General features: G+C 31.5%; 1 protein-coding gene across 1 annotated transcript; it reads left to right on the top strand.

The window, feature by feature from the left end:
- The first annotated feature begins 9,561 nt into the window (after positions 1 to 9,561).
- Positions 9,562 to 11,009, top strand: LOC127242247 (GATA transcription factor 20-like). Its single transcript, XM_051261711.1, has 2 exons — positions 9,562 to 10,054; positions 10,147 to 11,009. Exons 1-2 carry the CDS (start codon positions 9,680 to 9,682, stop codon positions 10,390 to 10,392), a joined length of 621 nt encoding a protein of 206 aa, XP_051117668.1. The 5' UTR covers positions 9,562 to 9,679; the 3' UTR covers positions 10,393 to 11,009.
- Positions 11,010 to 12,724: the final 1,715 nt, after the last annotated feature.

Here is a 12,724-nt window from a genome sequence, read left to right as displayed (position 1 = left end):
AAAAAGAATCTGTGAACCAGATTATTCTGAAAGAAGAGCTAGTGATAAACGCTTATTATTTATAATTTATACCTAGTGGTTGTCGAAGAAAAGACATTCCTGTTTTCCATCAGAGTTATTCCTAAAGTTTCTACCAATCGTTGTGATATTTAATGAAGAATTGTTGGAAGAATTTCCTAGTTTACTTTTTATTATTCTTATTTTATGACAATGTATCGCTGTTATATGATTATGAATAAAATTTGTTGTTGTTAATTTTTTTTTAGATGAATAATGTGGATAAAAACAAATAAAATTATACATTTCTAAAAGAAAAGTTGAAATACACGATGAATATAATTTATTATAAATAAAACTCTGACACATTCCAGCACATCTATTTATATTTATTTATGGAATCTTTCAAAGCAAGTGTCCTGAACCTATTCTAATTTCCACTCTTATCAAAAATGAAATTGCTTTGTGAATAGAAGTCATATGTTTAGTCATTAGAACCTTCTTTAGAACCTTGTGAAACTAAGTGCATAAAAAACAACATTATTAAGAGGCTTGTAGATTAGAAAATTGGAAATGGAAAGTGTTCTTGAGATAACATAGAGCTTAATATGACATTTCGGTAATGAAATCATAAATGGAGAGCTGGAACCACCAGCGAATCGAAACCGATCTCATTTTTCTGAACCGTAAACCGCCGGTTCTCGGTTTGAACCGATAGTTTGTATTTTAGTTTTTATTTTTAAAATATATATAATAACATAGTGGAGAGTGGTGACGACGATGAAGTAGTTGGGTGAGAGTCGAGAAGAAGAGGAGATAGATGAAGAACATGGGTGTTGGTGACGACGGATGTGGAAGTGCAATGAATTAGAGTAAAAACGTTCGATATAGTATTAATTTTTTATAAAATTAAAATAATATTAATAAAAAAATAAATATTATTAATAATGCATATTTTAAATTTTATAAATTTTTATTATATAATTATATTTAATTTAAATTATATATTATTATTTAATATATTAATATTTTTTATAATTGACATTTATTTTAACTACTTATTTATTATTTTAATTATTTTTTATACCATAAATCTAATCAATTATTGTTAGTTATATAATTTTACACAATAAATAAATAATAGATACTTAAATAAAATCAAATTTGAAATAATTGTTTTAATAAAATTAAAATTTAGAAAAATTAGAAAATATATAAAAAAAAAATATTAAAAATAAATAAACATAAATCAACGGTTAAATTGAAACCGACGGTTTTTAAATCGAAACAGTCGATCTCAAAATTGTAATCGAAACCAAAATGATATTTCGAAAGGTTAAGTATCGATTTACCTTTTTGATAAATTAATTAAACCAGTTGTTGAGACCGTTTGGGCAAGTGTAGCTTGGGATAAGCAAATGATCTAAGTTCTTAACAAGAAAGACTTTTGAAAAATTTTGAAGTTTCTAATTATTTATGTTGAGATATTTTAGATATTCGGTTTTAGATTTAGTAGATTTATATTTAGATTTGATCTTATTCATAAATTAGATCACTTATATTTGAGTCTATCAAGTTTGTTTTGTATTACATATATATAAGCTCCTTATTTTGATGATCAATAACACAATCTCAGAGCCTATTATTTCCCCCCAAAACTAACATGGTATCAGAGCCTATTTATCTCATGCCGTAGATATAGCCTATCAACCCGTGTTTCTCCGGGTACATTCAACTTGGATTGTACCCGGAGATCTTGTGATTTTGAGATGGTCTTGTGATTTTGAGATCATGTCTTTGCAAGTCTATACTTTTGCAAATTTGTTTGTTGTATGTCTGGTCCTGCGTGCAATCTGAAATTTGTCTGCGATCTGCATATGAAATCTACTGAGATCTGTCTGCTATCTACCATATGTCGACTGCATGTCTGTTGTCTGCGTGCGATCTGCCATCTGTCGTTGCATGTCTGTTGCATGCGTGCAATCTGCCATCTTTCTTGCTTGTTTGTTGTCGGAAATCTGTCTACGATATGTCATATGTTTGCTACTTGTCTATTGCCTGCGTGCGATCTGTTTGGTGTTGCGATCTATCTGTTTTTGGCTTCGGTAGAGAGTTATCTCATTTTCGGCTCCAGTGGAGTTATGTCATTTTCGTCTCTGATAGAGTCATGTCGTTTTTGGCTCCGGTGGAGTCATCTCGTTTTCGGCTCCGTTTGAGAGCCATCTTGTTTTCAGCTCCGGCTCCGGTGGAGTCCTATCGTTTTTTGCTCCGGTGGAGTCATGTCGTTTTCGGCTCCAGTAGAGTAATCTCGTTTTCAGCTCCGGTGGAGTCATGTTGTTTTCGGCTCCGGTAGAGTCATTTGATTTTCGGCTCTGGTGGAGTCATCTCGTTTTTTGCTCCGGTGGAGTCATCTCGTTATCGGCTATCTCATTTTCGGCTCTGGTGGAGTCATGTCGTTTTTTTGTTTTTGCTCCAATGGAGTCATGTGGTTTCGGGCTATGGTGGAGTTATCTCGTTTTCGGCCATTTCGTTTTCGGCTTCAGTGGAATCATGTGGTTTTCGGCTCCGGTAGAGTCATCTCATTTTCAGCTCCAGTGGAGTCACCTCGTTTTCGGCTCCAGTGGAGTCATCTCATTTTCGGCTCCGGTGGAGAGTCATCTCATTTTCGCCTCCGATGGAGAGTCAACTATTATATTTATTTGTGTTTTTGTTTTGCGTCTATATTCAACTTTCTTATCAAACTCAAATTGGTTTCTGTTTTACCACTTGAGTTTGAGGGAGGATGTTGAAATATTTTAGATATTCGGTTTTAGATTTAGTAGATTTATATTTAAATTTGATCTTATTCATATATTAGATTACTTAGATTTGAGTCTATCGAATCTGTTTTGTATTGCATATATATATAAGCTCCTTATTTTTGATGATCAATAACACAATCTCATTATTTTCCCTTAAAATTTCAAACAATTTATTTCATTTGACACTAAAAATAAAAAATGTTGAATATTATTATTATTATTATTATTATTATTATTTATCTTTCCAAACAAATTAATATTGTTCACTGCTACCTTCACGAAATCCAAATAAAATTTTGTTTTGAATATAATTTGTGAAATCTTTTTTCTTAGAAAATAAAATCGATCGGTATATATTTATATTTATGTTCATTTTATTTTAATTTGTGGTTTTGTCTTTGAATAAATTCCACTATGTATTTGTATTTATGTTCATTTTATTTTAATTTATGGTTTTAGTCTTTGAATAAACGGACAATTTGATTTAAAATCCCCATTGGTATTTTCATATCTAAATTCAGTGTCTACACCCCTTTTACACACATTGTATTCCCTGCTTTTAGAAAAATATTGGCATTAGTTTCCTATCCTAATATTAATTCCAAAATTTTCCTTCTCCACCCCCAAATTCTATTTTATCACTCATGATATTTATCTCTCTTTGTTAGGTTCTTTTTCGCGCGATGTAGTGTTTATGTCTAACCTGCAGTCACACATGATCGATGGAGAATATGTGATGCATAAGACACTAGTGAGGGGAAGTTTCGATTTCAAATCCAATTTCTAATTTTCAGGTTTATTTCGCGCGAAAAGACACTGGTAAGGGAAAATTTCATTTCCGAATGTTCTCTTGCTGTGATTTTTTAGGTTGAATATGGCGGTATTGTCAGGGCTCGCATGATTTTGGTAAATCATTCACTATTGTTTTGGTAATTGTTTCTCAATTCGAGATTGTGATTGTAGTAGTTGCTAAATAAGTTTCATTATGACCTTTTGTTGGGACAGTATGATGCGTAAGCATTTTTTGAGATACTTTTTTTTTCTGGTGTAGTATACTTATATTTACTAATCATGTACCCTTGTTGTGTGATATTCTAAGTTGTATTTGTTTGAAAATGCCCTAGTTTTATTGATATATACTATGACTGCTCATGTATGAACCTTGGTATTTATTTAATGTACTTGTATATTGAATAATGTTAAAATCGTGTTTCTATGCGACGGTGTCTACCGAAAATGATAAAATTTTAGAATGATGTTGCTGGAAGTTAAGATTTTTTTTTTACGTTGATGGTTGATAATTGAAAAAAATACATTTTTTTGGATTGCTATTCGAAACTTCTAAAATTCATTTCCGTTGTATTTCTCAAAGCTCACCACAGATACTTTCCCCAATACCTAGTGGTCAACTTTCACACTCAGGTATGTGTAGAATATATTTTTCATTTATTATAATATGTACGACAACATAATTACATTTCGTATAGGTAAATGAAGATATCTGATGCACAATAAGAAATTATGGACGTTCATTTTCAACAAAATTGGTTATGCCCCCTACAGAAGAATTTTGAGCAGCATATAATGTATGTTGCGGAGGCCATGCCACTTCTTCGAAATTTCATTACACAACCGCAGCTCTAGCATTGGCCGAATTTTCTATTCTAATGGACTTATTGTGGGATAATTATAACAATATAGTTGAGTCGTGGAATAATTTGATGTGCTCAACAAAGGTCATTGTTTTCTTTTTCGAGATACTTGATTTCATCTAGCAACAAATAATGTTTTTTTATGAACGAGCACCGTTATGGTTGTCTAGGACACAATAGACGAAGTTGTAATGAGACTTTATTGTAGATATTACTGGTGTGTTTCTCGTGACTGTAATTTTCTTTTTATTTTGGAAAATTGTACATTGAATTTAGATCTATGTACAAGACCACTATAGAATTATTTGAAAATTAGTCTAAACTATATGTTATTGGATGTACACAACTATTATATTGGGATACGTATTAGTCTAAATTAATTCTTCTAAAGTAAAAAATAAGGGTATATGAATTCACAACGAAAGTACGTTGCAAGTTATTGTAAACAAGGGTTCTTAAGTATCTATCTATATTTTGTTATTGATTGTTAATGAATCAAACAACTACGAGTTGATTACATCATACATTTCTTGTCGGCAGTTAACGTGCATCAACGGATACTACTAAAATAACTTATGAGATCACTTATCCATGTATTCAAGGATGGATGAGAATATAACTTAGAATAGATATGATATAACATATCATGTGGTGAGTCGTAGTAATAGATATTCTAAAGTTAGCACATAATAGATATTCTAAAGTTAGTACATAACTAATGACGTATGATGTTCTATTTATTGTGATTGTTTTACAAGCATTTTTTTAAGTATGAGGAATGTCCAAGCAAAAAAGGAAAAAAGTGCTATAAGCTATACTCGCATGAGTCATAGTCGATATTCCTACAATTTAAGGAACATATTAATCATTGATGCCTACATGTGAACCATAGTTATTGATTACATGACCTATAGAATATTGCATTCATTTATCTGAATTTATATTAACAAAATTACATTGATTAATATAGGTATTTGAATTTTTATATGAAGTTCTTACAATTGCTTTAAGAGTATGAAGTTATGTGCCTGGGGTATATTGAGTGTGACCCAAGGTATACTTATCTAATAAACAAGTTGTATCGTTACGTATATAAGTATTTATATTGCTATGTGGGTATCAATTTAATAAATATGGGTATTTAAGTGATTATCAAAAATGTTTCATTGATTATGACTAGATGAGACGGTTGTGGGTTGAATAGATCATTGTTATTTCATCGAATATTGGTGTTTATTAATCAATACTATTAAAACAATTACTGAGATCATTTGTTCATGTATTCAAGGGTGGATGAAAATGTTATATAAGATAGATTTGACACAACATATCATATTGTAGATCATGGTAAGAGAAAATAGACAATAATAGACACATGAACAACCAACAATATAATATGATAAAGATATCAACAAATACCTTCAGTACTTAAAAAATCACTCTATACGAGAAATCACACTGTACAATAACATTCTCCGACACATACATGTCGAGTGTAATCCAAGAACTATAAAGAATTCTTCAACATAAAAACTTATTTTAATTTCATAGTCAATTCTAAATGACTGAGACTCGATGTCAAACATATGCACAATCACCCACAACCGATGCCAATGTAGTTTCCTTTTCGGACACTCTAGAAATACCCAAACAACGTAAGTTGTAGAGCTTGGTCGTTCATCCCAACTTTAAGTTTAACCATGTTTGTATAGAAGAAATGTATAGAGAATCTAGAGGTAAGCTATTTGTATTCTTTTCCGGGTCTACCATCCTTTCAAAATAAAGACACATATTCATGAGTATATCCAACACAAACACAAGTTTATGACTTAATTATGAAGGTAAGTAAACTTCTATTTGAGGTATATAAATTAACAATCAAAGCACATCAAAGGCAATGAAAGACACTCGCAAACAATATAAAAAACAAACAAAATTTTCACTACTCGACAAAATAGATACATATATAACTAATCCTATAACAGAGACATCATCCAACACCTTAGTACTTACAAAATCGCCCAACAAGAATAAGTTGCTTACGGTTGTCGAAGAAAACAAGAAGTACAGTCTGTTTCACATCCCAATCATTTTACTATGAATGTAAACACATAAAAATGAAAATGAAGATATTTCTATAAACAATAAGATCATTTATGATTTCAAACATATCAAAGTAACTCATACTCGACATGATGGTGATCAAAGTAAAATGACCCTCCATTGAGGCTTCTACGAACCCAATCAAGGCACATATAAAATAGATCTAAGTACACTATGAACTCAAAATTTCAATCTTACCAAAAAGCATAAGCTTTAATTTAATTTTTCGAACTCCGCTTTGGAAGGTCTTTTTCGACATATCGAGTGGAAGCAGAGCTCTAGGTAGCGAGGAGAGACTTCTGACGGCAGCAAAAGTTTCTGCGGAGAGGTTCGTCGAAGATTACTTTGGTGGGGGGGCTTTACCGGTGATGGGTAGTATGCGAAACGAATGGTTTGGAATAAATATAACATCAACAACTTCAAATAATGGGTTCTATTAGAGTTTCGTCTTGTTTTTTAGTTTAAATTTATGTAACTGATTTTAGTACATATATAAAAATTTATGGCACATGACTATGATATTTTCTTGCTACAACGGGATAATTGTGGAGTACATAATTAGAGGATGTAGGTTTATATAAAAATAACGGAAGTACACATAGTATTCGTCAAATTATATGGTAATTTTCAAGGGCAAAATGGGTATCAGAGAGTCATGTGTAATTGAAAATGAAAAGTAGGAAATGCAGTACTAGTACAAAACAAAAGGGAACTGAATTTAAGGGAGTATTTGGGAAAGAACTTTTCGAAGAGTTTTTTAGCTTATTAAACAGTTTTTAGTTGTTTGACAAGTTAAAAAGTTAATTTATGTGTTTGGTAAATTAGTTTTTCGAAAGAGTTTTTTGGACCAAAAAGCTAATTTATAAAAAATTAATCTACCCAGCGTTTTAAAGAGTTTTTCACTTTAATTATTGTTTATTTACCCTTACAAACCATTTATTCATTTCATACATATAATAAGTATATTTTTATTACAGTATTTATTAATTAATTTTAATATATTTTATTTTTTAAATATAAAATAATTACTATTATTAATAATTACATATAAATTATTTTATTTGTAAAATATATAAATTTATTAAGATTAAATCAAATAGAAAAAATAAATATTATTAATATATTTTTATTATATAAAATTTACATTAAAAATAAAGAAAATAGAATAAATTAATAAACAATAACTAACATTATAAAAATATATAAGAAAGATTTTTTCTCTTATATTTTATACAATTTCTATAAAAATTTATTATTATTTTTTAATAAAAATATTTTTTCAAATCTAAAAAATAAAAATAAATATTTTATAATATATTTATAATTTGCAATAATTAATAAAAAAACTTTTTAAAATTTTTAAACTAAAATGAATAAAATAAATATTTTAAGAAATAATATATAAATATTCATAATTGTCATTTTAATATATAATTATTGTACCAAATACTTTAATATAAATAAAAAACCGCTAGCTGATTGAATTAACGCTAATAACTATTTAAATCAGTTAAACAACAGCTAATTGTGGAACTCACCTAAACGTTTTTAAGTTCAGAGGAATTTAAATCGGTGCACTTAGGGTGTGTTTGTTTGGGGGATTGAATTTGGATTTACACTGTTCATCTAATTTTTTTTCTCAAAAAACATCAAATCAAACACTTATTTTTTATTTTTTATATTATACTAAAAATCAACATCTATTTATATCACATCATACAATTATTCAAATTTAAAATTTTTACTATTCAAATTCCAATTCAAAATCCAAACACCCAAACAAACACAACCTAAATAAATTCCACAGTAATTATCATTGGGAAATGCGAGTGTTTCTAATTATATTTATTGGGTTTTGTGCAACGCTACAGTTGTTTGCTGCTACTGCTGTTTCGGTTTGGGTTTCTGTTTGTGCCGTTGCCGCCTCCCTCCTTCCCTCGTGATCGGAGAACCCAGGCCAGCATCACTATCACCATAGGAGTATATATATGTACAATATCACCGTCTCTGTTCTTGTTCTTGTTCCTGCCAATCACGTGCCCTCTTTTGACTGCAATGTCCAATCCCCCACCCCCACCCCCACCCCCTCCCCCACTCATAATTTTTCTCTTAATCACCAAATACCCATAACATACATACATACATACATATGTGTGTCGCCTTGTTCCTTTCTTGCTTGTAGATGTAAATATAAATATAAATATTAATGCAAATGTATGGATCGCATTGCATAATTCATAATTATATAGTATATTATTCCTGTGATATATAGGCCCAGTGTAACGAGCTAGCAATTCTTTTTTTTGTTTTTTTCTTTTATAATTGGAATTTAAACTCATGATCTCCCCGGATTTTCTTCATCTCGTATAAATGGAGTAATTAATTACTTAATTAATTGATTGATTACGTCATCAATGGAGTAGTAACCCACATCCACGTCCAAATTCCAATCCTCCTCCTTTACAATTACAAAGCAAAGGGTCAGTCATTTAAAGACGAGTCTGGATCGCAGCAATTTTGTGTCTTTGTCGTACGCACACAACACAATCAAGAACGAATATAATATAACCTAATACTCCCTCCGTTCCATAACAAATTATCTATTTTTCTATTCTAGTCGGTCCTATAACAAAGTATTCATTTTATTTTTTTAGCAAGTGTACTATCTTCCTAACATTACAAATATCTTTACAATTTATAATATATTACACAAATATTATTACTTTTATATCACATCGTACTAATAAAATTATTTTAATCATTTTTACTTTATTTCTATAACTCAAAATGAATATATAATTATGAGATAGAGAGAGTATAATAAATCTATCCAAAGCAGTTTGTTCAAACAAAAAACAAGCATATGCTGATTATTACACATTGATCGCTTTCTTTCCCGACTACTATTATATACTATTTGCTCGTACTTGGTTATTCCTCGGAGAGAGAGATATATATAAATCCTCCGATCCGGCTCCACACCGTACCCCAGCAGCTTTTATATAAACCCAGGCCCAGCTCCCTCAGTCTCCCTCTACCGACCTACCTACCTACCTACCTACCTATTGTTCCCTTCTTCATCCTCCTCCAAATTCAATTCCTTCCAGTAATCGATCAATTGGAGAAATGTACCAGCAGCAACAGTCGCAGAGCAACTCGTCGTCCTTCTCCATGGACGAAGAGCAGCAGCAGCAGGAAATGTACAACTCCTACTCCTACTCCTACTCGTACAACAACAGCAGCAGCAGCAGCCCTAATTCTTCCGTGGACTGCACACTTTCCCTCGGCACGCCTTCCACACGCCTCCAGCACTCCGCACCACATCACCATCACCATAAGAAGCGCACATCCAGATCAGCCTGGTCGAATTTCTTCTCTTCCGACAACAACGAAAACGCTGCGCCGCCGCCCTGCAGAAACGACACTCTCCTCGCGCGGCGCTGCGCCAATTGCGACACCACTTCTACACCCCTATGGCGAAACGGCCCACGTGGCCCCAAGGTCATTGAAATTAATGCATTGAACAATTTTTAATTAAGTAATTAATTAATCACTCGCTGTAGCGGCTAAGCTGACAAGGTCATGTGTTGCAGTCTCTCTGCAATGCTTGTGGAATTCGATACAAAAAGGAAGAAAAGAGAGCCATGGCGGCCGCTGCCGGCTCGAGCCATAGAAGCCACGCCGACTCACAGTACATGATGATGAGCAGCGCGTGGACGGCGGCAGGGGGAGCGGCGGCGCCGTACTATCCTTCGGGCTATGGCAATGAATACGAAGACGACGTCGTTTACCAGCAGCACGACTACGACAACTGGCGGGCAAGGTTTGTTCACGAATGATGACGATGATAGATGATTGAATTCAGTTCATTAATTGGACATGAATCATAACAAAAACAAACACTGCTGAAAGAGCCGCAAATCGACGAGTCAGTCCCATGATAGCGACGTACGGACTAAAATTAATTAAACAAAGTGTTAGTAAGTGACTGAGCTGACTCGACTCAGTCATGATTATTATTATTATTATTATTATTCTTTTCTTTTTCAGATGATTATGAATTATTTATTTGTATTATTATTATTAATTATTTTTGTTGGTGAAGATATATAGTCGGGGGTGAGGTGAGGTCAGTCTAGATAGATGGTTGAGTGAAAAGGAGTTAATTCTATATGTGTCTGTGGTGGTCAGATTTTGCTTTCTCTTTCTTAGCTTTCACTTCTTTTTTTGTATTCGGTCAAAATTCAAATTGCCATAGCCATTTGCCATTCATTTGTAGTGCCTTTTTGCGCGTTTGCCTGTCTTCATAACCCTCCTTTATTATAAACTGTTCTTATGTATTTATGTGCTGCCCCAAATCCCGATTGACCTCTTTTGCCATGGGATGGTTAAAATCAGCGTTATGTTGATTTTTCAATTCATCACATCACAATTTATATGTACAAACAACATACAATATTATTATATACAGCACATTGTGTTTATAATAAAAATATGTGCTATTTTTTTTTTTTTTTTATAATAACAAGTGTGTTGTATAAGAGTATGTCATCGGCTAAAATCAGCGGTTGTGTGCGCTGTATATATGAAACTATAATATGTGATGTTAGTTCATTTATTGTTGAAATTATAATATGTATTTCTTTTATTTGTGTGATATATTTGTATTATAGTAACATATACACTATATACACAGTGTGTTGTATATGCTATCAAACAAGTTCAACACAGTAATGTATCCCCCGCCCTTTTGCCATACATATAGGCAGACAGAGGGGATTATTTGATTACATTCGTTTAAATTATTTTTTTCTAATATATCCGACTTAAAGTTCATTTCAATTCATTAACGTGATTATTATCCATCTGATCATTAAGAGAATAAATGTGACTTTAGAATTGTTGTGAAATACAAGGGTTTGTCGATCGATTTGAAATTTAAATTTTATTTAAATTTAATATTTTTTTATAAAATATAATTTACAATAGAATAGAAGGATAAACATTCAAGGTTGTCTTATTTCAACTACCTCAAAAATTATTTCTACAATATGCAATCACAACAATTTAGAAAGAACTCGAATGTTGTAACACTTCTTATAAGTTATTGTATTTACAATAAAATAAACATTTTATATAGGAATTAGGAGTAATAATAAATTGTTGCATATGATCCAAAATTTGACATTCCAAAAGAATAACTTAGTAAATTAAGAATTATGAAGGTTTGTTTGGTTGACTTTTCCAAATTTTATTTACACTATCAGCACATAGAATACTTTAAGAGTTTGAGATTAAAGCATATATAAGTCACTTAATTGAATCTAGCTAGATGAATCTGAAAAAAAATCATACTACTAGGTAGACTCAAGGTGCTCTCGAAAGCAATACCTCGCACAAAATTGGGCTTAGAAAACATTATAAAAAAAATAGGTGGCAAACTAATTTATTGATTCATTAGTCACGAGTGTTGAGGAAAATAGCTCGCAGGCCAAGTAAAAGATGTGTGTAGAAATAGAATATCAGCACAATAATCAATAGCTAGTTTAGCTTTTCAGAGTACCTATAGATCAAATAGTTTCTAATTCTCGAACTATTTAAGTGAGGAGATATTTCTTTGGTTTACTAGCACGCAGCACACTCACGCACGAAGTTTATACATATATCGCACTGATCTATACGCACTTGGAGGACATTCTTTCTCTTTTCGCATGCATTAGTAATACTAGCATAATAAGCAAGTTACTTTACTCTTTACCTCACACACATTAATTCAATCCACAAGTAAATTTTTTAATAAAGAATTGCGTTAATTCAACATGACTCATATACTCACAATTATTTCCATTCAAAGTTTCCCTTGCACCAAGACCCTGAGTTTGACCCGACACTTATCGGTTATCATGAGAAAAATCTATTATTTGATGAAAAATTCTGGGCTACAAGGTAATACGTACAACTAAAATCTAAAATTTAAATCATCAATATGTAATTTTGTTGTGAAGCAATTCACCAAATTTAACTAAGAATGAATTGTAATTGTTCGGCTAAGATACTAGTAACTTTGTAGAACTCATGAAGATGTTGCACAATTATTTGTATTTTCATGAATAATCCATTTTTCTTCTGACCAAATGTTAAGTTTGTGTGTAATGTTGTAACATCTTTCTA

This window comes from Andrographis paniculata, unplaced genomic scaffold (genome assembly GCF_009805555.1).
Source record: "Andrographis paniculata isolate CXL003 unplaced genomic scaffold, ASM980555v1 Contig86END, whole genome shotgun sequence".
Classification (NCBI taxonomy): domain Eukaryota; kingdom Viridiplantae; phylum Streptophyta; class Magnoliopsida; order Lamiales; family Acanthaceae; genus Andrographis; species Andrographis paniculata.
The sequence above is the reverse complement of the archived record's forward strand: the minus strand, read 5'-3'. Positions and strand labels throughout refer to the sequence as shown.